Source organism: Gopherus flavomarginatus, chromosome 24 (assembly GCF_025201925.1).
Source record: "Gopherus flavomarginatus isolate rGopFla2 chromosome 24, rGopFla2.mat.asm, whole genome shotgun sequence".
Classification (NCBI taxonomy): Eukaryota; Metazoa; Chordata; order Testudines; family Testudinidae; genus Gopherus; species Gopherus flavomarginatus.
Window position 1 is genome coordinate 16,142,105 of NC_066640.1, and position 25,748 is coordinate 16,167,852.

The window sequence follows — 25,748 nt, forward strand, 5'->3', positions numbered from 1 at the left end:
TTCTCTGTTCAGTGCTGGTGAGGCCACATCTGGAGTATTGCGACCAGTTTTGGGTCCCACACTACAGAAAGGATGTGGACAAATTGGAGAGAGTCCAGCGGAGGGCAATGAAAATGATCAGGGAGCTGGGGCACATGACTTATGAGGAGAGGCTGAGGGAACTGGGCTTGTTTAGTCTGCAGAAGAGAAGAGTGAGAGAGGATTTGATAGCAGCCTTTAACTACCTGAAGGAGGTTTCCAAAGAGGATGGAGCTCGGCTGTTCTCAGTGGTGGCAGATGACAGAACAAGGAGCAATGGTCTCAAGTTGCAGTGGGGGAGGTCTAGGTTGAATATTAGGAAACACTATTTCACTAGGAGCGTGGTGAAACACTGGAATGGGTTACCTAGGAAGGTGGTGGAATCTCCATCCTTAGAGGTTTTTAAGGCCCAGCTTGACAAAGCCCTGTCTGGGATGATTTAGTTGGTGTTGGTCCTGCTTTGAGCAGGGGGTTGGACTAGATACCTCCTGAGGTCTCTTCCAAGCCTAATCTTCTATGATTCTATGTAGTTCAGGTTTCATTGGGCATAGTCCATTCTAAACACTTTCCCATTACATTTATCAGGCAATCCTTTTGAGTTGAAATTTCTCATAGTTGGTTTCTTCTAAATAGAACAAGTCACCTTCGGGCAAAGTTGCACTAAATCTGTTTAGTTGTTACTGAGCTAGGGAAACATAGAATAGAATAGAATAGAATATCAGGGTTGGAAGGGACCTCAGGAGGTCATCTAGTCCAACCCCCTGCTCAAAGCAGGAGCAAACCCCCAGACAGATTTTTGCCCCAGATCCATAAATGGCCCCCTCAAGGACTGAACTCACAACCCTGGGTTTAGTAGACTAATGCTCAAACCATTAAGCTATAATTTGAAGCTACATAAAACACTGGGGTGCTCTATACACTTTTTTTACTTCATGTTCAAATTTTTGTTTTTAAAACATCAGCACATGGCAAGTATGAAAGAAAACAGTTCCTCAGAAATAACTTAGTTACAAATTAATCTCCCTTGCTGGTTAAGAGATGCACTCAGATTCACACCTAAGCAAGTTTTAGCTAGAAGTCCCCCTACTTGCTTCTCTTCTCTTCTCTTCTCTTCTCTTCTCCCAAGCCTCCATGCTTACACTCCTGCCTTTCAGAAGATGCCAGAAAGGAGCCATCAAATTGACAGAGAGAGTGGGAAGTACAATTTTTGTTCGAAGTGCTGGGTCTTGTTGTACCTTTCATTATGTGAAATCTGAATTGACAGGAATTGTCCTTTTGAGTCCCTGGATGCCACCTGAAAGGGAGCAAGAGAGATAGAACTTTAAGATTGCATATGGCAGCCTTTTTGCTGAGCTTTCCTACTTAGGTTTTGTTGAGTTAATGTTGCTGTTGAATTTTTATTCCCTGGAGCATTTTTGCAGCTGTTGGATATGTGGAAGTTACAAAACTTACAAATTTTGTGTGATGAGCTAAGCTTTAACCCCACTCCCTTTTAGGTCTTAGGTCACCCTTCCTTCCTCAAATCCCTAATTTAAACACCTTCTTCAGTTGCATTTACTACCTGCTAAATAAGTGTTTCCATTCCTTTATAGCCTAACTGTGAATTACAGGTTTAATTAAACTATCTCTGTATAAGCTTGTTTTCAAGTACTTGAACTGATAGCCAAATTGTTGAGCAAAGCAATTCACATTTTCACCACCTGTCTTTGATTTTTTTTTTTAAGCAGTCACTTGCAGAAATGCTTTCTATATTATTTCTGAAAATCCCGGGCTTTCTCTTACTGCTTTCCTATAGGTTTCCCCAAGCTGCAGATGAACCATCCAAAAGAAAATTCCATATTAAAAACAAAAAAGTGCCCCACAAATAACAAGATTGTAGTATTTAAAATACTACAAGACATGGTGCTCCATAGGCCAAACAGGCCTGAGAACTACTATAGCAAAACAGCAGACTGTAGTTAGTTTTCATAGATAAATTTTCCACACACGGCCCCCAAAAAAACACGTTCCAGTGGTAGGGAGAGCTCTTCTTAGAACCTTTGTCGAATACTATACTGGAGTTTGCGATCCAATTCAATCTAACAGTAGGGCAACAGTTTTAATATAAGCCATCACTCTGTTTCCTTGAGGCACATTACAATCTCTCTTGTCAGGGTTCTGCTTCTATCTAGCAGGCTACTTTTTTCTTCTATCTTGGATAGTGACTCCTCTGTGCCAAGACCTGATCTCCTTTCTGCATCCCAGAATGTTCACCTCACTTATCACTTTTTTTGAACCTCTTAGCTCTCCCTTTAACTACTAGCTTTACCATGATGACATTCATCTGTTTGTTAGTTTTGCCTTCTTATAGCTCTTTCTGGTCATGCTCTCTGCCTTGAGCAAGAAACTAACTTTTTTCAGCTAAGATGAAGCTGCAAAACTTTTCAGAAGGAGATGCTATTCCTGTGAGGAAAAATACTTCCTCAAATATAGCCCCATCTCCTCTCTCCTTCCTTTTACTTGCTTTTTCCTTTTGCAGTTTCTTTCTCATTCTGACATCCTGCTTGACTCTGAACTCTCCTGTTCTCCCTAACTGCCTATGGCCTTGGCTACACTTGCGAGTTGCAGCGCAATAAAGCAGCCCCAGGCGCCGTAGCTTACTCCCCATCCACACTGGCAAGGCACGTAGAGTCCTCTGTCTCCGCGGCTACAGCGCCGCTGGTACTCCACCTCGGCGAGTGGAATAATGTTTGCTGTGCCACCACTGGAGCGCCGCAGTGCCAGTGTGGACGCCCTGGTCTGTTATTGCACTGTGATCGGCCTCCAGAAGTATCCCACCATGCCTGTTCTAGCCACTCTGGTCATCACTTTGAACTCTACTGCCCTACCCTCAGGTAACCAACAGTCAGACCCACCCTTTAAATTCTCTGGGAATTTTGAAAATCCCCTTCCTGTTTGCTCAGCCAGGCGTAGAGTGGTCTCAGCACATCTTTCCAGGTGACCATGCCTACACATGCCAGGCGAGCCCCAGTATGGAGCAATGGTGAGTTGCTGGACCTTATCAGTGTTTGCAGGGAGGAAGCTGTCCCGTCCCAGCTGCGCTGCAGCCATAGGAATTACAATACCTTCAGGCAGATATCAAGGGACATGATGCAAAGAGCCATGACCGGGATGCTCTGCAGTGCAGGGTTAAAGTAAAGGAGCTGTGGAATGCCTACCACAAGGCGCATGAGTCAAACCGCCGCTCCGGTGCTGCCCCCACGACCTGCCATTTTTACAAAGAGCTGGGTGCAATACTTGGGGGCAACCCCAGCTCCATGTCGAGTACCAGCATGGACACCTCAGAGGCCAGTGCAACAAGGCAGGAGGAGGAGCAGCAGCAGCAAAGCGGGAGCGAGGGTGCTCCAGCGGAGGAAGACACCCCGGAATCCCTAGATGCGTATAGCCAGGAGCTGTTCAAGCCAGGAGGAAGATAGCCAGTCGCAGCAGTGGGTGCTTGAGGAAGGACAAACACCAGAGGAGGTGCCTCGTAAGCGGCTTTTATTTTGGGAAGGAAGTTATTCAGTGTGGGCTCTTGGGGCGAGGAAGGTTAGGGCTGCATGCATGCCTAATTACGGAATATGGCATTGATGTGCTTTCTCACATCACGGTAATCGGCCTCTATGATCTCTTCAAAGGTCTCATCCAGAACTTGGGCAATGCAGTTGTGCAAGTTTCTTGGGAGAGCCACTGTGGTCCTTGTCCCAGTCAGGCTAACTTGTCCGTGTCACTGTGCTGTGAGGGGCGGGTGGACCATTGCTGCACACAGGCAAGCTGCATATGGGCCATGACGGAAGCTGCATTGCAGTAGAAGACCCTCCCTTGCTTCCTAGGTCACCCTCAGCAGTGAGATATCTTCCAGGATGAACTCCTGTGGAGAATGTGGGGACAATGTTCAGTATAGAGGCCCCCTGCTGCTGTTGGCTCTCCCCAAGGCACAGAAACCCAGAGGACAGTACAGCTATGAAACAATCAGTCATGCTTGACCCTGTGCTTACTCACCATTTTGGGGCTCCCATTGGTTATGTGCGCTCACTTTGGGATGGGCAAATTATGCTATTGTGTAGACTGTGCTTGCCCTCCTCAAGTGCGGGGGAGTCATTGCTCTGTCTGGTGTGAACAATGCTGCCTCTGTTAAGTGTTGCATTTTGCCTTTACAGATGCGACCTTGAGATCTCAGCCGTTCATGTTATCACCAGCTGAAAGGCTGCAAAGAATCAAGAAGAGGCCACGTAAAAGCATAGAGGACATGCTGCATGAAGTCATGCAGCATTCAACTAATGAAAATTTAAAAAAGTGCAGGAGTGGCGGGAGAGTGAAAGGAGGGTCCGCCAACAGAATGCAGATTGCTGGCACCAAAGCACAGAGCAGCTGATAAGCATCATGGAGTGCCAAGCGGACTCTATCCAGGTGCTCGTAGCCATGCAGGTGGAGCACTACCGTGCCCGCCCCCTCCACCCCGCAGCCCTTGTCCCAAAACTCCTTCCCTTGTGCCCCCATGTCACCTCCAAACCACTTTCCCCAACATCTGGGTTCTTATCACCACCAAATGCCTCCAACACCTGTAGCTTCACCACCCAGCCCTGAAAACTACGACCCTTACCAACTGCACTCAACCCCCATCACCATGCAGTATAGCCATCCTGAAGTGCAGCACTCATTGCACAGCACTCCAGACAGGACATATGCAAATCTGTGATTGTACTGTTCCCCACCCTTGCCCTTTGTGTTTCCCAAGCAGTTGTGTTGTGTTCCTTTTCAATAAATTGATTTTTTTGGCTTTGAAAACATTCTTTATTATTGCATAATGTAAAATAAACCTTAGCCCAGGAAAGCAACAGGCACTGCTCAGTGTATCATACGTAACATACACAGATTCCCACTTCACTCCCATGCAGGGCACCAGACATTACTGGTGGCTTTCAGCCTCACATTGTTTCCTCAAGGCATCCCTAATCCTTGCAGCTCTGCGCTGAGCCCATCTAATAGACCTGCCCTCTGGCTGTTCAAATTCAGCCTCCAGGTGTTGAACCTCCGAGTTCCATGCCTGAGTGAATCTTTCACCCTTCCCTTCACAAATGTTATGGAGGCTAGAGCACACAGATATAACTGCAGGGATGCTTTTATCGGCCAGGTCCAGCTTTCCATACAGAGAGCGCCAGCGACCCTTTTACCGGCCAAAAGCACACTCCACAGTCATTCTGCACCAGCTCAGCCTGTTGTTGAACCGCTCCTTGCTGCTGTCAAGGCTCCCTGGGTAGGGTTTCATGAGCCATGGGATCAAAGGGTAAGTGGGGTCTCCAAGGATCACGATGGGCATTTCGACTTCCCCCACAGTGATCTTCTGGTCCGGGAAAAAAGTCCCGGCTTGCAGCTTCCTGAACAGGCCAGTGTTACAAAAGATGCATGCGCCATGCACCTTTCCTGGCCAGCCTGCGTTAATGTCAATGAAATGCCCACAGTGATCCACAAGCGCCTGCAGAACCATAGAGAAATAGCCCTTCCGATTAACATACTCGGAGGCTAGGTGGACTGCTGCTAGAATTGGAATATGCGTCCCATCTACTGCCTCTCCGCAGTTAGGGAAACCCATTTGTGCAAAGCCAGCCACAATGTCATGTACATTACACGGAGTCACGGTTCTTCTGAGCAGGATGTGATTAATGGCCCTGCAAACTTGCATCAACATGATTCCAGCAGTCGACTTCCCCGCTCCAAACTGGTTAGCGACAGCTGTCTGGAGTTGCCAGCTTCCAGATTGCAATAGCCACCTGCTTCTCCACTATCAGGGCAGCTCTCAATCTCGTGTCCTTGCGCCGCAGGGTGGGGGTGAGCTCCTTACACAGTCCCATAAAAATGGCTTTTCTCATCCAAAAGTTCTGCAGCCACTGCTCGTCATCCCAGACTTGCATGAAGATGTGATCCCACCACTCAGTGCTTGTTTCCCGAGCCCAAAAGCGGTGTTCCATGGTAGTGAGCATGTCCGTGAATGCCACAAGCAAACTCATGTCATTTGTATTACTCGAGTCGATATTGTCGGAGCCCTCAGTGTCACTTTGGATCTTAAGGAATAACTCAACTGCCAAACGTGAGGCACTGGCGAGACTTGACAGCATCTTCCTCAGCAGTTCGGGCTCCATTCCCACAGACCGAAAGGGAAGGCAGAGCGCGCAGCACAGAAACCGTTGAAAGATGGCTCCAAATGTGGATGGAAGCAAAGGGAACTCTGGGATGCAAATAGATGCATCACGGGACGTTGGGACAGGACCCAGAATGCCCTGCACTCCCCGCCCCCTTCCCACAAGTCACAGTGCCAGAATTGGAAGAGGTGCTCTGTGGGATAGCTGCCCACAATGCACCACTCCCAATGCTGATGCAAGTGTGGCCTCGCCAGTGCGCTGTCAGCTGTCAGTGTGGACAGACTGCAGTGCTTTCCCTACTGCGCTGTTCGGAGGTGGGTTTAACTCCAGCGCTGTACAACTGTAAGTGTAGCCAAGCCCTGTGTCTTCAAATCTACCTATTTGATATTTTTACAACACAGCCTATATATGCTACTGCCAGGATTCCTCTGCTGAAATCATTTACATATTGACTGCTGCATCTTCCTCCTTGGAATCCTCCCAAAGTCCCAGCGTTCAGCCTTTGCAGAATTCAGTGCTCACCTGAAGTGCAGCTACATTTACCCCATTCTCAAACTACTCCATTGGCTCCTTGTTGTCATTAAATCCTTTGTGTACTTGGTGTAGTATATCTCTTGGACCTCCCATGCTATTCTTGCCTTCTCCTACCACTCCTCCACATTCACATTTAACTGCTGATGGGAGTACTACCTTCTCTCAAGATCTTGCCATCTCTTACATTGATTCTTCACTTTCAAATCCCAGCTGAAAATGTCTTTTTCTTCAGTCCATAAATCACTTCATTTCTCCCTCCCATTTCTGTTTTTCTCTTATTTAATGTGGTAATGTGTAACTTTTTAAAGCTACTTTAGAGCTGGAGTTTCTTCATAGGTTAAGGCCAGAAGAGACTATTACAATCATCTACTTTGATCCCCTGCATAACAGAGATCACAGAACCTATAGCCCGTAACTTCTCTGTGAACTGAGGCAGATCTCTTAGAAAGACATCCAGCACTGGTTAAAAGAGGTCAAGTGTGGTGATTTCACCACATGCCTATATAAGTTCTTCCAATGATTAATGATTAATTACTCACTGTTTTTTTTCTTAAGTGATTTACTTGTAGTTTGAAATTATCTAACTTCAGCTTCCAGCAACTGGGTCTTACACCTTTTGTCTGGTAAAGAGCTCTCTACTATGGTCTATATAAAAGATGCTATATAGAATACAGTTGCATTATTTTTTGAGTATTTGCATTTAGACTTTTGTTTTTCAGTGGCAATAAAAATGGAGTGGATCATCCCAAAGAAAGCAAAAAATATTTGAATTTTGAAAGTATGCGATTGGGTTTTATTGCTCATTAATACAAATGCTAATAGTTAAGAGAACATATCTCATGTATACAACACAGCCTCTATAGTAAGTTATAGCTCATAATTAAATAGCGGAAAACTGAAAAATAACTTGTAATTAAACAAATGCACTGAACTGCAAAATGAGACAGCCATTTAGATCTCTGATTAAGGTATACTGTGTACTAATACTTGTTGTTATAAATCAGCATCCTTTCCCACAAATAATTTGTCATTAATATTTCAAAGTATACAAACCTTCAAAATATAATTTTATGCTATAGAAAGATCAGACTGTCATGTTCTGGAGATGATTAATAGGCATACATTCATGATTATATTATCCTTTTATTATGTGCCACTCAGATAACATTCTTATTTTGAATATGCTCTGTAATTATCCTTGTCATTTTGTTCCAGAGTTGCTGGTGTTCCTAAGAGGCAGGATCAGTCTTGTTTTTATTGTCCTTACAATGGAACTGACATTGCAGTTTGAGTTTTCTAAGAAAGGATGTTTTTTACTAGCTGTGTGAGAAATGTTTCCATTAATATGGCAGAGACAGCCTGCTGTTGCTTGTTCTGCAGTTACCTATTTGTGTATCAGATATACACAGAGGGGTCAATGTAGCAATTTAACCTAAAAATACAGCCTCCTTCCCATAACACAGAGGAGAAAACAAAATATTGGTTAAATCAGTCAACTTGATGCATTTTTTGCCATAGATGTGATACTTTAAAAGTTAACTGAGAAATGATAGGAGTACTTGTGGCACCTTAGAGACTAACAAATTTATTTGAGCATAAGCTTTGTGAGCTTATGCTCAAACAAATTTGTTAGTCTTTAAGGTGCCACAAGTACTCCTGTTCTTTTTGCGGATACAGACTAACACGGCTGCTACTCTGAAACCTGAGAAATTTTAGTGTGAAATGATTGAAATTTAAGATCTCTATTCCATTGGTTTATTCAGGATGTGCATGTGTACATTAAGATCTTAGCAAAATCAATGGCAAAAAAAACCCTTTGAAATCTAATGAAAGCGGTATTGGGCCCCTATTTATCCACAACAGAAGTCATTATGGCTTTGTTTAACTATAAACTATTATCTTCAAATATAGGCTATGCTTGGAATGTTTGAAGGGATGCCAAAAAGCCATTTTTGAGCTAGAGGAGACAAATGGTAGATAAGTCAACATTTCAAATCAGGGTAACTGTATAGTTACCTGTAACTCCAGAACAGTCCGATGAATGTTTTCAAACTTTGCAGGAATGGTTGTCTGTCTTTGGAGTAAGTCTGTCAATGTATCGAATAAACCCATTTTCTAAGCCAGAGTGCAAGGAGGTTCTAAAATGGAGCTTTATAATGAAAGCTAGTTGCAACTGCCTCTCCGTAATACATAGGGAGGGATCTGGTTATGTAAGAAGTATTGCAGATATTATAGACAAAATTCACAGCCACTCTCTGCAGTCCTGATAGGATTTTAGTGCAAATAATTAAGGTAAAACATAAGAGGAATAGGGTTGTGGAGATTAATGTCTGAGAGACTATGTAGGTGGGCCTACATGTGCAGGCCTGTTTGGCGTTGGGTGCCGCTGTTCATTCAGGGTTATTTTTTTCACTTGAAAGAGTTTCTGCAAAAGGAATAATATAGAGCAGTGTTTCCCAAACTTGGGATGCTGCTTGTACAGGGAAAGCCCCTGGTGGCCCGGGCTGGTTTGTTTACCTGTCGTGTCCGCAGGTTCAGCTGATCACGGCTCCTACTGGCGGCGGTTCGCCGCTCCAGGCCAATAGAAGCTGCTGGAAGCGGCGCGGGCCGAGGGAGTTACTGGCCGCTCCTTCCAGCAGCCCCCATTGGCCTGCAGCGGCAAACCGTGTCCAGTGGAAGCCACGATTGGCTGAACCTGCAGACACGACAGGTAAACAAACTGGCCTGGCCCGCCAGGGGCTTTCCCTAAACAAGCGGCGTCCCAAGTTTGGGAAACACTGATATAGAGGGTTGAGGTTTTGTCACCTGCAGCACAAGAATTTTTGTATCCTGCTATATGGATAGAACAAGCACAGCACAGCTTTATTCCTGCAATACCTCTTGCTAGTGGGAGGCAATGTGTCTTAATGCAGCTCTTCAATATAGCTCTTCAGATTTCCAGCCTCTATAGCTTGGACTGCATGAAATGCAGCTGTCTCTTTCTATGGCTCTTAGATACCACAATTATAAGTGCAGACGGCAGAGTAAGAAAATCCTGATCACTCTGATACACGATAGACCACAAACCAAAGTCTGACCCCAGACGCTAGCAGCCTGTGGGCACTTCCCAAACTGGAAGAAACCCCATCTTCTTTTTGCATATTGTCCCTGTTTAAAATAAAAACAGCTCCAAAGTCACTGGAAATGTCTGTGCCCTACTGTGCTGATCAGAGTAGTTGAAGAAATGAAATCCCCAGCAGATCACTCAGTCAATCTTCCTGCAAGGGCAGAAGATGTGTTCTCTATTGAAGCCTATCAGATACCAAACTCAATGTGATTTCAGTTGAATTTTGTCAAAAGTGGCCAGTAACTACAGAAATCAATGGCTATGAACCTTCCCAAGCAATCAGACCAAGATGTGGGTTTTACCAGCCAGTGCCCACCACTTTCCATTCAGGTTCACACTACAACTTGGCTATGGAGCTGGGGCTTTTGAGAATTGAAGCCACAAAAGCACCCTAGCAGGTTAAAGTGGTGCACAAATGAACAGGAGACAGAGCATTAAGGCCCAGCACAAACAAGAGCATAATTGATAAGGGCCTGATCCTCCAGTCTTCACTCTCGTGAGTAAGTAGTCCCATTTAAGTGAGTAAGAATGTCAGTCGGGAGGAAGATCCCAGAGTACCATTGCCCAGGAGTCCCATATTTAGAGTATTTAGTGATAACTGTTATTGTTTGGCCAATCATTACCTGATAATCAAACACTATTGCTATGGTGTCTTTATAGGTGGTAAGAGCCGTGGGAATAGAATTACTTTTTCTCTTGTGGAGTGATAAGTGGATATGAGAGAATGTATACTGTCACCGTGTAATTTAGATCTTTTCTGAACCAACTTAAATGTATCTGCACCTTGTGCAATAAACTACATTTCTTCCATGAGACACACTCCATCACACCAATCACACATGCAATCAAACAGTGCCTGTGATTCCTGAAATTTCGTGAGCAGAATTCCATTTTTTTAAAACTATATAAAAAAATCTGAGCTATGTGAAGTGCAAGTGGTGACTGAATATGGCCCATAGATTTGACCAATAAATAGTTTTTATATATAAGCAGTTCTTACAGAACTTCCTTTAAATTCCTAACTGTTACCAGATGTGGGTTGCAGGCAGCTGCTGGAATTCCAACACCTGTTGCATCAGACTGAATAGGATTCATTTTGGCAGGCTCTGAAAATTCCATTTCAGTAACTAAATAGTTCAAAATGATATCTAAAGCCTCCTTTTTTCCGACCATGCTGATCACAGCCCTTATGTACAAAATGGCACATAGTTTCATAATTAGAAGACAGCTTGTACTCTTTAAAGGCTATAATTGACTGCTATTTCATATAGCCAGTAAATATCAAATGGAAATTTCTGTAAGGTAGAAATATGCTCAGTGCTAAAGTGTTCTTTAAAACTTTTCACTGGATCTACTGTAGCTACATTTTAGAATGTTGTCCGTCATTGCATGCATCACTTATACTGCTGGATTGTGCAGCTCCTCTAAGTTTCAGTACCAGAGTTCTTATACAGGTAAAACTCCCATTGATTTCAGGACTGCAGAACTGGGCTCCTGCAGCATGTCACTACAAGATTCCCTGGTCCTATACCTGAACATAAGAAAACATAAGATTGGCAATGCTGGGTCAGACCAATGGTCCATCTAGCCCAGTATCTTGTCTTCCATCAGTGACTGATCCCATATGCTCCAGAGGGAGTGAACAGAACAGGGCACTTTAACGAGTGATCCACCCCCCTCGTCATCCAATCCCAGCTTCTAGCAGTGAAAGGATTAGGCACATCCAAATCATGAGGTTGCATCCCTGACCATCTTGGCTAATAGCTATCCTATCCACCATGAATTTGCCTAATTCTTTTTTAAACCCAATTATACTTTTGGTCTTCACAACATCCTCTGGCAACGAGTTCCACAGATTAATTGTGTGTTGTGTGAACAAGTATTCCTTATGCTTGTTTTAAATGTGCTGCTTATTAATTTCATAGGGTGACCACTGGTTCTTGTGTTTTGTGAAGGGCTAAATAACATTTTCTTATTCGCTTTCTCCATACCAGTCATGATTGTATACACTTCTATCATATCCCCTGTTAGTCATCTTTTTTCTAAGCTGAACAGTGCCAGTCTTCTAATCTCTCCTTCTATGGAAGCTGTTCCATATCCCTAATCATTTTTGTTACCCTTCTCTTTCCTTTTTCCAACTCCAGTATATCTTTTTTTGAGATGGGGTGACCAGAACTACAAGGAGTATTCAAGGTGTGGACATACCATGGATTTATTTAGTGACATTATGATATTTTCTGATTTATTAACTATCTCTTTCCTAATGGTTCCTAACACTTCATTAGCTTTTTTCACTGTTGCTGCACATTGAGCAGATGTTTTCAGAGAACTATCCATGATGACTCCAAGATCTCTTTCTTGAGTGGTAACAGCTAATTTTGACCCCATTATTTTGTATGTATAGTTGGGATTATATTTTCCTATGTGCATTACATTATCAACACTGAAATTAATCTGCCATTTTGTTGCCCTGTCACCCAGTTTTGTGAGATCCCTTTGTAACTCTTTGCAGTCTGCTTTGGACCTAGTGACCTTGAGTATTGTCTGTAAACTTTGCCACCACACTGTTTACTCCCTTTTCCAGATTATTTATGAATATGTTGAACAGCACTGGTCCCAGTACAGATTCTTGGGGACACCACTATTTACCTCTCTCCATTGTGAAAACTGATTTTTCGTTCCTGTTTATTCCTGCCCTTTGCTTCCTATCTTTTAACCAATTATTGATCCATAGGAGAACCTTTCCTCTTATTCAGTGACTGCCTACTTTGCTCAAGAGCCTTTCATGCGGGTCCTTGTCAAAGGCTTTGAGAGCCCAAGTACACTATACACAGTAACCCCTCACTTAACGTTGTAGTTATGTTCCTGAAAAATGCTACTTTAAGCAAAATGATGTTAAGCGAATCCAATTTCCCCATAAGAATTCATGTAAATGGGGGGCGGTTAGGTTCCAGGGAAAAAATTTTCGCCAAACAAAAGACATTATATACATATACAGTATACGTTTTAAATAATTTTAAACAAACTAATCCTTTACTCATCGATGTTGGTTGTAAAGCTTGGTTGAGGTGGGGCATAGTGGGGGCTTGCCCCACTCCACCCGTCCAGCTCTCCTGCTGCGTAGCGGGGTCAGGGGCTTGCCCACTCCCTGGCTTGAATGCTGGGTAGAGGAAGTGGGATAAGCCCCCATACCCCGACCCTGATCCCCAGCTGGAACACCAGGTGGGCAGAATGGGGCAAGCTCCCACGCCCTGACCCCGCTCCCCAGTTGGAATGCTGGGTGGGCGGAGCGGGGCAAGCCCCCGTGCCCTGACCATGCTACCTGGCAGGAGCACCAGGCGGGCGAGTAGAGCAGGGTGAGCCAAACAACCTTATAAAGGAACGTTGCATGACCTTAAATGAATATCTTCTCTCATAGATCAGCAACCTAATAATAAAACAATGTTAACCGGGACGACTTTCAGTGAGGATTTACTGTACACCGAATCAACCTTGTGCACATGTTTGCCCCCCTCAGAGAATTCTAACATATTGGTGAGGCATGATTTCCCTTTACAAAAATTGTGTTGACTCTTTCCCAACATCTCTTGTTAATCTATGTGTCTGATAATTCTATTCTTTACTATAGTTTCAACCATTTGGCCTGGTACTGAAGTTAGGTCTACCCACCTGTAATTGCCAGGATTGCCTGTGGAGCCTTTTTTTTTTTTTTTAAACGGCATCACATTAGCTATCCGCCAGTCATCTGGTACAGAAGCTATAGGTAATATACTGCAGCTAATAGTTATGCAATTTCATATCTGAGTTTCTTTAGACTTCTTGGGTGAATATCATCTGCTCCTGGTTATTTACTATTGTTTGTTTTATCAATTTGTTCCACAGTCTCCTCTATTGACACTTCAATCTGGGACTGTTCCTTAGATTTGTTACCTAAAAAGAGAGGCTCAGGTGTGGGAATCTCCCTCACATCCTCTGCAGTGAAGATTGATGCAAAGAATTAATTTAACTTCTTGGTAATGGCCTAGTTTTCCTTGAGTGCTCCTTTAGCACCTTGATCATCCAGTGGCCCCCTGATTGTTTGGCAGGCTTCCTGCTTCTGATGTACTTAAAAAAAGTACAGCTGCTCTTAGTTTTTGCAGCTAGATCTGGGCGGGTACGGGGGTCTGCCTGTGTGAAACCAGTCGCAGCATCAAGGCCTGTATCTCTATGTGTAATTGATGTATGTGAGGTGGTAACCATCTCTTGGCTTTATAAAATTATAACAAGACTTGTGTGTGTCTCTGTTTCAGCCAAAAACAAATGGGATCTGCTCTGTGTTATTGACAGTAACATCAGGTCTAGTGTCTCTGACTGCTGCCTCTACCTGTGCAGGCACTGGAGGACCAGTACTGAATTTATTAGTTTCTAAATTGCTTTGAGACACCTGGGGAAGTGCTGTAAAATAGTTATAATTTGCTCCATCACAAGAATGACATAGTTCTTTATACTTCCACTTTGCTCTTCTTTAGTACCTTTCATCAAAAGATGTCAGTGTTTTCAAATATTAATGCAGCCACACAATCCTTTAAGGGAGGCTGGCATTATTATTCTCACTCTGCATATAGAAAAATGGAGGCACAGAGAGGTGAAGTGTTATGTCCAAGACCACATCGTGAGTCTGCAACAGAGCTGGAAACAGAACACAGAATTCCTGACTCCCAGGCCCCTGTTCTAACCTCTGGACACTGCTTTGTCCATGTGTGCTTCAGTGCTGTTCCAGTTGTTTCAAAATCTTCCTTTTACATGTTATGTTCTGGAAAATGATTTTTAACAGTCCGTGGTTAGTGAAACAGAAAATGTCCTCTGTGGTACTATAATTTGAATGAGTTTACGGAAATGCAAAAAAATTCCAAGGATATGAAAGAACTCACTCTGTTCCATGTAGACACTTCAGCTAACTTCATTCATGCCTTAGTTTGAAACTAAGGCCAAGTTATGTCCCAAAACATGCTTGTTTATTTTGCAAGGATAAATTAAAACTGCTTAAAATGCAACCTCTGCTAAGTAAAGTTGATCCAAGTGACTTGTAACTAGGACCATACATGCCACAAATGCATTCAGTTGAGAGAAAGGTAAAATTAGTGCATTGACTAGAAATTAATAGAAAAGTTCACATTTTAAATTGGTTATTTGACATTTGAATGGTGTGTGTTGATTTAATTCTACACAGGAAAATGATTAGACAATGCCAAACAATACTAGTGTCACGCTAAAGAGTAACAGTAATGTTAGTCTGTGGTGGGGTAGCGGCTCTTTTACCATTAAAGTGTGGCTTGCAGAGCCCCCTTTCTCCACTCATCAGATGGGGTGGGGGAGAGAACTCAAGACCTCTACCTTGCAGCAGGGTGGTGGGATATGGCCTTCTGCCCAGTGGGGAGGCGGTTTCAGGGCTGAAGCCCTGAGCCTTGGCAAGCACCTCCCATGGAGCTAGAGCCCTGGCAGACGCACCCCAGCTCTTGAACTTCTGAAGATTGTCATATGCGCCTCAGAGGGTCAGTAAGTTTGTCCACCTCTGGTCTATGGTCATACATTATTGACATGGTAGAAGTCCAAAGAGAATGACTTCCCTTGTACAAGCAGAGGGAAGCTGTACTCTGAGGCCTTTTCTGACATCATTCTTCCCTGCACGTGTTTGCTTTCATGCAAACAACACCGTGTCCTGGCAGCTGTCATGCTGGTTTTTTGTTATGTGAAGATGTGTGAACAATGAGGTGAACAAGAAGGGAGCACGTGTGCCTAAGTGGCAAGGACCACAAGCAAAATGGATTCACCTTACATGGAAAAGCTGTTTTTAAGCTGAAAGCTGCCATGGGACATTGTACCGCATCTGAGCTATTGCTAGAAGAATTCCTGATTATTTTTTTTCCTAGGCTGTGAGCAATTCCTGTAGACCGTACACTCAGCACTGAGAGTATGATACTGACATTCTTACTACATTGAATAGTACCTTACTCTGTGATGAGTCACATGAAAGCCAATTACTTAGCATAATGATAACAGGAATTGGGCACTAACACTTTCTGAGATATGCTGCACAGCAGTCAATCACACTCTTTTTTAGTTAATGTAATGTACAATTCAGTTTTGGGGCCCTAACATTCAGTAGAAGAGTTTTAATTATGAGTAACTTCTATTTTTCACAATAAAATATTTTGAAAATCTCCTTAAATTGATGATCCTGGCAATCACCTGTTGGGATTCCACTCTCCAAACTCCAGATACGTATGGGCAGCAATGTGTACTCTGGGTTTATGGGAACGGAAGCAAAGGTGGGAAACACAAAGCTGTCAAGTAATTGTCATGTAACTGTTCTGTCCTCAAAATGGAGCCAACCCATTCCAGAGAGCCAGTATCTCAGACACACAAAGTGTGTGTTACTGGTCTTGTTTGAAAAATGGGAGCCCTGACATTGTAGTGACTTTGGGGGAAGAGACAGGGGTCTTGGAAGATTAATATAGAAGGAGAAATGTGAGCAACTCCACTGTTATAGGCCATGTATTGAAAGGGCTTAAATATCCATTTTTGCTTTATTTTATGTAACAAAGGTGAACTATGTATCTGAGAGTGTCGTGTATCTGTGACTCTGGATCTCCTTCGGACAGTCAAGTGAGGGATTCCCAGGCACTTGCTTCTGGGTATAGATGATGGAGTATTGCATTTTTTTATTATCTTTTTTAGAGAAGTAATATTCTCAATTATTTTAAAATGCTGAATCTCTGCATCCCGACAAAGCCATTTGCAAGATTGGAATATAAAGTAGGTTGGAATATAATGAAGAACTTCTGTTCCTTGCATTTTTCTTAGGAAATTCAATATGGGACATTATGGCAGTTTCTGAATTCCCTGTGGGTTCTTTCCTGCCACCATTCTGCCTTGCAGCTGCAATGAACCACTGTGAAAAAAATACAACTTTAGGGCCCAATCCTACAAATACTTACTACCCAACCTAGTGCTTGCTAGTGTGCATAGTCCCATTGACTTTAGAGATCGTTGTTAAGCTGCTTGGTTCTTTATCTGATATAAAGGCACATAAAAGAGCTTTTAGGAGATGGGTGTTGAAGCTCTTTATGTACCAGCCTAGCTCTTTTCTCAATGTGGCTCTAAATCTTTATATTTACCTTATCTGCTGTCTTTTTTTCCCTCTAGATTTAATATGCCTTGCCACAAATCATGAGATAACCAACGGTAGAGTAGGGTGAACAGAAAAATGAAGCCACGTCTAGCAATATATGTATCATCAGTTATAGAGGATACTGTGAATTTATTAAAAATTTACCAATTAATATTTTATGGTGGTCATATTAAAAATTAGTAGATCATCCCTTGAAATTAAACCAGACACCAGGCTGTAACCATACCCCACCATACATGGAATATGCTGAAATTTCTGTTCTGTTCTTTAAATAGTTGAATAGCTTTCATCAATATTTTTATGACTGTATTTTTGGGGAGTGGACTGAGTGGCAGAAAACTTACTGGCCCACTAATAATTCACCTAGGGGCTTCCTCCTTAGATTTATGGTGACTGAAATCATTTTAGGAGTTAGCAAAAGGTCAGGCTTCATCAAATACTCCAATTAGCAAGATCTTGTAGCAAACAGGGCTTGCAAGGAAGTAGCTCTGATTTGTAGCTGGGTTTTGGATAAGAAGGGCCCTTTCAGCTAAATAATACAGCCCATATCAGATATTTACAGAAAGAAAGAATTCTGAACAGAAATGACTGGGATGACCAAGGAAGAAATGGGAGGTTACAGAATTGCCCTTTTTTCCTAACTGCTAGTCGCTAATTCCTCAAAGTGACCTTATGGTGCTTGAAATAACTTATTCGAAATGCAAAAAATGAATTAGTGGGGATTAATTTATTCTTGGATGGGTATAGCGCAGTGATCTAGAAGTCTGAACTCCACCATGTGTTGTGACTACTATGCTTTTGGCAGAAAAAGGCTGCGTAGGGCCCCATCAGTACAATTCCTAGATTGACTAGAGATGCTGCTGTTGAGCTAGTTTTTCTGAGGGGGAAATATGCTGCGTCTTCAGTCCTTTCAAATATTGCAAACCCAGGAAGCAAGAGACTCCCATAGAAGACAGAATGTCCAATTACTAGGAAAATCCAATTACTAGGAAATCCAAGGCTTTGTGTGCATAAAATTAGCACTAGTGAAAGGTGCTGGGTCAATAGCTCTGAAGAAGAAAGTTCTCTATTTATCCTCAGAACAGCATGAGCAGCTACAGCAGAAACTTCCTCCCTACTGCCTTGTCAATATGGTTCAACTATTGCTTAGAAGGATCATCACTAGTAATCAGAGGGCAGTTCAATCTACAAGGCCTACTTAAGTCCTTGTCCTCTGTATTGAAACTGCTACCAAGGTTGCAATGTAGTTCTATCTGCGATGCAATTGTCTTCTCTGAACCAGACTTACACCACCAGACTCATTTAACAGAGGCCACTGGAAGGTCTGGCATTTAGACACTACTGATCTTGGCTGGATTTGAACCAGTGACTTAGTGGCAAAAGGCTCTATATTCCATTTCTGTTCTAGGATGAACCATAGGCAAAACTGAACTTTCTTACATCCCTCTAAAGACTGCCTCCTTTTCTCCCTCCTTCATCTCTTTTAGAATCTGCTCCATCCTTGACATGCCACAGACCTGCAGTCTTCTAGAATGGGAACTCTTACTGCCAAAGGCCCAATCCTTTCACTCTGATGAGTGATCTCACATCAGACTTTGGGGTTCTCCTCCTCCTATGACTTGCCTCTTTTCATACCCTATGTGGTCCTGAGCACTGCATCCCAGACCCACAATATAGCACAAGGCAGCATTCCCTCTCTGTCTCCCTTCCCTACAGACATGGCAAGATGGCAAGGTCACAATGAAAAATGACAGCTAAATAAATCCTGGCATCTTGTCTGCATCCTCCCTCTTCAATTTATGAACAGGGTAGTCAACATTAGGAAAGAGAGTGCTAAAATCCTTATTAAACTGAGATATTATCCATTCTCAATTAATCGATTTAATCTGGAACACAGCAACTGTCACTGTGAAAACTGGAAGGGAAAATAGCCTGTCACAATGAAAACTGGAAGGGAAAATAGCCTCTCCTCTTACGCATTTAGGTGCCAAGTAAACTCCATGCACCTGGCTCCATGAGTCTTCCAGTCTAATAATATCTTGGAAAACAATCCTGTATCCCTTGTGCTGTTTATTCATTTTCTCTTGGGATTGATGCATTTTGCACATGCTGCCTTGAAGTGATTTGCCCTGGAAGGCATAGTTTTATAGAGACTGCCTATAGCCAAACTGATCCAGACTTGATTAGGTCCTTTTCTGTAGACTGGAGCACTCATTTGCTTCCAGGGTTTACAGGGGACCAGGACATTTATTTTATGATCCTGAAATCCCACCAATATCTTGGATATGGATGTTCTGTCCTTTCTTCTCCCTGTTGCTAACAAGAGATGGAGGATTATCTACTGTTTACAACTTCTATTTAAAATATATATGTATATACTAGTAATATTGTATTAGTGTGTGGTTTTGGAGTGGACAGTGTGCTCTGATACCATACATAAAAAACAGTCCCTGCCCCAAAAAGCTTACCTACTGACACTGAGTAAATATGGACAATGTGAGCATCTCCTAGTGATCAACAGCAAATACAAATAGAGATGGATTAGGTACACACAGAGAGATACTAGGATCCAGGGATGGATTGAGAGAGGATAGTCTAGAATCAAGAATTAAACAATGAGGCAGTTGTGGGAGAAGTATAGCACCCCCCAGGGGCGGCTTTAGGCATTTTTTTCGCCCCAAGCAGGCTGCCTCCGGCAGTTTGCCTATGAAGGGTCCACTGGTCCCACGGGCTTCGGTGGACCCTCCCCAGGCACGCCTGCAGGAGGTCCACCGAAGCCGCAGGACCAGCGGACCCTCTGCAGGCAAACTGCCGAAGGCAGCCTGCCTGCCGCCCTCACGGCGCCAGTAGAGTGCCCCCCGCAGCTTGCCGCCCCAAGCACGCGCTTGGCGTGCTGGGGACTGGAGCCGCCCCTGGCACCTCCTCCTCTGCTGAGATAGGAGTTCCCCAGCTTCTCCCTGCTTTGCTAAACAGTGCGCTCACACAGCTCCCTTTCCTCCATGGTAGGTGCAGCGAGAGCTCCCCCTCCTGTCTCAATCTACCTTAAGCTACTGGCTAGGATCTAGGGATGGAGATGGATAGATTAGGTTTAGGGCCTAAGGATGGAGAAAGATTAAATAACAACAATCCTGGCACTGGTCTGTGAGTCAGGTAACAGCTCTTTAATCTGGTTGTTCCTCTATAACAGTGCTTAATGAGACCTCTCCAAGCGCAGTGCCAGTTTCTCGATTTAGATAATGAAGGGAGAGAAGCCATTTGCACTGTGACCTTGCCTTGTGTTTGATGAGCTTCAGGTGGTCTGAGAGGATGGGAGTTTTGGGAGTTTTGGCAGTTTTTGCAGTATAACAGGCAAAGAGATGGGATGTCAGCCAGCTGTAAGGAGTCAGGGCCGCTCACATTCTCCTAGTAACCCAGGCACTCCCTTCAATTGTGGGCTAATGTTAAGGGAGCAGAGGTGACAGATTGGATGAGTTCCAGTGAGTGGGAGGGTGGTACCTGGGGGTCGGGGCTCTTGGTGGTGTGTGAGAGGGTTCTAGGAAGATGGCTGATACAGGGGTCCTTACTGTAGGGGTAAGGGACTGACTGGGGGGGGTCAGTGCTGAGAGTACAGCAGGGAGTCAGGGCTTCGGTGAGGCAGGGGTACTACAGGGTGAGGACACTAGAGCTGAGGGGTCAGTGCTGAGAGCATGGCTAGGGGGTCAGGGCTTAGGTGAGACAAGGTGACTATGGGGAGTGAAGGATCTGGAACCTAGGGGGATGACTGGGGTGAGGGCTGGGGGTGAGGGCTGAGATGAAGCAGGGGTGACTGGAGGGTGAGGGTTCTAGAGCTGAGGGGTCAGGGCTGAGATGAGGGCTCTAGAGCTGAGGGGTGAGATCTCTGGGGCTGAGGTGAGCAGTGCAGTGAGGTGGGGGTGAGGGCTGAGAGCACACCTGGGGATCAGGGCTGAGGTGAGGCGACGTGATGGGGTGAGGGTTCTAGAGCTGAGGGGTCAGAGCTGAGACGAGGGCTCTAGAGCTAAGTGGAGTGAGTGCTCTAGAGCTGAGATGAGGAGTGCGGTGAGGTGGGGATCAGGGCTGAGGCAAGGGCGTGACTAGGGGGTGAGGGTTCTAGAGCTGAGGGGTCAGGGCTGAGATGAGGGCTTTAGAGCTGAGTGGGATGAGTGCTCTAGGGCTGAGGTGAGTAGTGCAGTGAGGTGGAGGTGAGGGCTGAGAGCACACCTGGGGGTCAGGGCTGAGGTGAGGGGGGCGTGACTGGGGCGGGAGAGCTGAGGGGGTGACAGGAGACAGCTCTAAAGCTGAGGGGTCAGGGCTGAGGTGTAGGGGGGTGAAAGCTCTAATGCTGAGGGGTGGCAGCGTTAGGACTGAGGTGAGTGCTGAGGTGAGGCGGGGTGAGGGTTCTAGAGCTGAGGGGTCAGGGCTGAGGTGTGGGGGGGTGAAGGCTCTAATGCTGAGGGGTGGCAGTGCTAGGGCTGAGGTGAGGCGGCGTGACGGGGGGTGAGGGTTCTAGAGCTGAGGGGTCAGGGCTGAGGTGGCGGGGGTGAAGGCTCTAATACTGAGGGGTGGCAGCATTAGGGCTGAGGTGAGGAGTGCTGGGGTGTAAGGGCAGGAGAGCCGAGGAGGGTGAGCAGGAAGGCTAAAGGAGGGTAACTGAGGGGAGGCAGCGTGACGGGGGGGTGAGGGTTCTAGAGCTGAGGAGTGCAGCGCTAGGGCTCAGGTGAGGCGGGGTGAGAGCACAGCTGAGGGGTGCTAGTGTGTAAGGGCAGGAGAGCCGAGGGGGGTGAGCGGGAAGGCTAAAGGAGGGTAACTGAGGGGAGGCAGCGTGACGGGGGGGTGAGGGTTCTAGAGCTGAGGGGTGGCAGTGCTAGGGCTGAGGTGAGGCGGGGTGAGAGCACAGCTGAGGGGTGCTGGGGTATAAGAGCAGGAGAGCCGAGGGGGGTGAGAGGGAAGGCTAAAGGAGGGTAACTGAGGGGAGGCAGCGTGACGGGGGGTGAGGGTTCTAGAGCTGAGGGGTGCAGCGCTAGGGCTGAGGTGAGGCGGGGTGAGAGCACAGCTGAGGGGTGCTGGGGTGTAAGGGCAGGAGAGCCAAGAGGGGTGAGCGGGAAGGCTAAAGGAGGGTAACTGAGGGGAGGCAGCGTGACGGGGGGGTGAGGGTTCTAGAGCTGAGGGGTGCAGCGCTAGGGCTGAGGTGAGGCAGGGTGAGAGCACAGCTGAGGGGTGCTGGGGTGTAAGGGCAGGAGAGCCGAGGGGGGTGAGCGGGAAGGCTAAAGGAGGGTAACTGAGGGGAGGCAGCGTGACGGGGGGGTGAGGGTTCTAGAGCTGAGGGGTGGGAGCGCTAGGGCTGAGGTGAGGCGGGGTGAGAGCACAGCTGAGGGGTGCTGGGGTGTAAGGGCAGGAGAGCCGAGGGGGGTGAGAGGGAAGGCTAAAGGAGGGTAACTGAGGGGAGGCAGCGTGACGGGGGGGTGAGGGTTCTAGAGCTGAGGGGTGGCAGCGCTAGGGCTGAGGTGAGGCGGGGTGAGAGCACAGCTGAGGGGTGCTGGGGTGTAAGGTCAGGAGAGCCGAGGGGGGTGAGAGGGAAGGCTAAAGGAGGGTAACTAAGGGGAGGCAGCGTGACGGGGGGGTGAGGGTTCTAGAGCTGAGGGGTGGCAGCGCTAGAGTTGAGGTGAGGTGGCGTGACGGGGGGGTGAGGGTTCTAGAGCTGAGGGGTCAGGGCTGAGGTGGGGGGGTGAAGGCTCTAATGCTGAGGGGTTGCAGCAGTAGGGCTGAGGTGAGGCGGGGTGAGAGCACAGCTGAGGGGTGCTGGGGTGTAAGGGCAGGAGAGCCGAGGGGGGTGAGCGGGAAGGCTAAAGGAGGGTAACTGAGGGGAGGCAGCGTGACGGGGGGTGAGGGTTCTAGAGCTGAGGGGTGGCAGCGCTAGGGCTGAGGTGAGGCGGCGTGACGGGGGTGAGGGTTCTAGAGCTGAGGGGTGGCAGCGCTAGGGCAGAGGTGAGGCGGGGTGAGGGTTCTAGAGCTGAGGGGTGGCAGCGCTAGGGCAGAGGTGAGGCGGGTGAGGGTTCTAGAGCTGAGGGGTCAGGGCTGAGGGTTCTAGAGCTGAAGGGTGCAGCGCTAGGGCTGAGGTAGGGGGGTGAGAGCACAGCTGAGGGGTGCTGGGGTGTAAGGGCAGGAGAGCCGAGGGGGGTGAGCGGGAAGGCTAAAGGAGGGTAACTGAGGGGAGGCAGCGTGACGGGGGTGAGGGTTCTAGAGCTGAGGGGTGGCAGCGCTAGGGCAGAGGTGAGGCGGGTGAGGGTTCTAGAGCTGAGGGGTGCAGCGCTAGGGCTGAGGTGAGGCGGGGTGAGGGTTCTAGAGCTGAGGGGTGGCAGCGCTAGGGCTGAGGTGAGGCGGGGTGAGAGCACAGCTGAGGGGTGCTGGGGTGTAAGGGCAGGAGAGCCGAGGGGGGTGAGCGGGAAGGCTAAAGGAGGGTAACTGAGGGGAGGCAGCGTGACGGGGGTGAGGGTTCTAGAGCTGAGGGGTGCAGCGCTAGGGCTGAGGTGAGGCGGGTGAGGGTTCTAGAGCTGAGGGGTGGCAGCGCTAGGGCTGAGGTGAGGCGGGTGAGGGTTCTAGGGCTGAGGTGAGGCGGGTGAGGGTTCTAGAGCTGAGGGGTGGCAGCGCTAGGGCAGAGGTGAGGCGGGTGAGGGTTCTAGAGCTGAGGGGTCAGGGCTGAGGGTTCTAGAGCTGAAGGGTGCAGCGCTAGGGCTGAGGTAGGGGGGTGAGAGCACAGCTGAGGGGTGCTGGGGTGTAAGGGCAGGAGAGCCGAGGGGGGTGAGCGGGAAGGCTAAAGGAGGGTAACTGAGGGGAGGCAGCGTGACGGGGGTGAGGGTTCTAGAGCTGAGGGGTGGCAGCGCTAGGGCAGAGGTGAGGCGGGTGAGGGTTCTAGAGCTGAGGGGTGCAGCGCTAGGGCTGAGGTGAGGCGGGGTGAGGGTTCTAGAGCTGAGGGGTGGCAGCGCTAGGGCTGAGGTGAGGCGGGGTGAGAGCACAGCTGAGGGGTGCTGGGGTGTAAGGGCAGGAGAGCCGAGCGGGGTGAGCAGGAAGGCTAAAGGAGGGTAACTGAGGGGAGGCAGCGTGACGGGGGTGAGGGTTCTAGAGCTGAGGGGTGCAGCGCTAGGGCTGAGGTGAGGCGGGTGAGGGTTCTAGAGCTGAGGGGTGGCAGCGCTAGGGCTGAGGTGAGGCGGGTGAGGGTTCTAGGGCTGAGGTGAGGCGGGTGAGGGTTCTAGAGCTGAGGGGTCAGGGCTGAGGTGGGGGGGTGAGGGTTCTAGAGCTGAAGGGTGCAGCGCTAGGGCTGAGGTAGGGGGGTGAGAGCACAGCTGAGGGGTGCTGGGGTGTAAGGGCAGGAGAGCGGAGCGGGGTGAGCAGGAAGGCTAAAGGAGGGTAACAGGGGAGGATCTGCGGGTCGGCACCGGAGGCATGACAGGGGCCAGGACTCCGCGATGGGGCGCGCAGGAGACCAGTGCTCTGGCGGCGCGGGAGCGCGGCTTGGGCGGGAGAGAGACTCGCTGGGTGTGGGGTCCGCGCTCCGGGCTGAGGGACCGGAGCGAAGTGGAGAGGCCGGTTCCTGCCCGCGGGGCTGCGTGGGAGATGGGGAGGCAGCCCAGGGGCAGGGCGGGGGTGCGATGCTCTTGCCCCAGGGGGTCCCAGCCCCCTCCCCCGGTCCATGCTGTCAGCAGCAGGCAGGGAGCCGCAGACAAAGGGCCGGGGCCGGAGCCGAGCGGGCACCGGGGCCAGGAGGGGCGGCCCGGGGGCGGGGACGGGAACGCGGCGGGGGGAAGCAGGGGGCGGCGGCCAGAGGTACCGGGGAGCCAGGACCGGGAGCCGGGAGCTGAGGCTGTACTCGCCGGAACAAAGGCTCCTGCCCGTCCGGGCTCGGGCTGCAGGGAGCGCGGCGTGGCCTGGGGCTCCGGAGCTAGCAGCCCTGGGGGAAGGAGCCGCTCCCCGGAGCGCCATGCCCCACAAGGAGCCCGGCTGCGCCTGGTGGATTCTCCTGTCCCTCTGCAGCTTGTGCGCGGCTCAGCCCCCGGAGAGCCAGTAAGTACCGGCCTGGGGCAGTTCACCGGGTAGAGACCCCAGGACTGCAGCCTGGCTCTGGGGCATCGCTCCCTGCCGCTGGCATGTGGGGGAGCCCCCTAGGTTCTCAAGGCAATGCCACCCCTTTCTCCAAGCAGGAGTCATAACACCTCCACCTTTTCCTTCCCCCAACACGGAGCAGACCCTGCAGGTAAGGAGGGGGAAGGTGTGTAGATGGAGAAACCTTTAAACCCGTGTAAGGAGCTGTTAAGTGATGGCTCACGTCACAAATAACCCTAAATCGATTAATGCAACATTCTCTTCCCAGTAACCTTAGACAGGGTCGCAAACTGGAGGAATATGCCCGAGGAAACAAATATATTTGATAGTTAATCATCATACAACGGTCTCTGCAAAAATCCAAACTCTGGAGGGGGTGCGTAATACTTGTTTGGAAAGTCTTAAACACAACCTTAGGGAGCATTTATGTACAAATACTTGTTTAATGCAATGGTATGAATATGGAATGTTAAATATGAGCTTTGATCTGCTAACCAGTTATTGTAATAGTTTGAGGTACTGTTAGTTTCCCTGGAAGGAGGTGTTTACTGGAAGAACATGTGAAACTCTCTTGCCTGGAAAATCATCTGAGGAGTTTTTGTTTGTTTTTAACTTCTGTGAAAATCTTCTCATCTACTTTATAGAAACTGAGTACAAAATTAGTTCC

The 25,748-nt window shown here is 47.6% G+C and overlaps 1 protein-coding gene across 2 annotated transcripts in view; it reads left to right on the top strand.

The window, feature by feature from the left end:
• The window catches only part of CPAMD8 (C3 and PZP like alpha-2-macroglobulin domain containing 8), a 153,704-nt gene that overhangs the window by 33,865 nt on the left and 94,091 nt on the right, over positions 1–25,748 (top strand). The window contains exon 1 of one of the 2 annotated variants that reach the window (XM_050933996.1): positions 24,849–25,042. The exons of the other annotated variant lie outside the window; for it this stretch is intronic. Coding sequence (XP_050789953.1) covers positions 24,960–25,042 — 83 coding nt within the window. The 5' untranslated portion in view covers positions 24,849–24,959. Of the gene's footprint in view, positions 1–24,848; positions 25,043–25,748 lie in introns of those variants that run through there. 2 annotated transcript variants of the gene reach the window in all.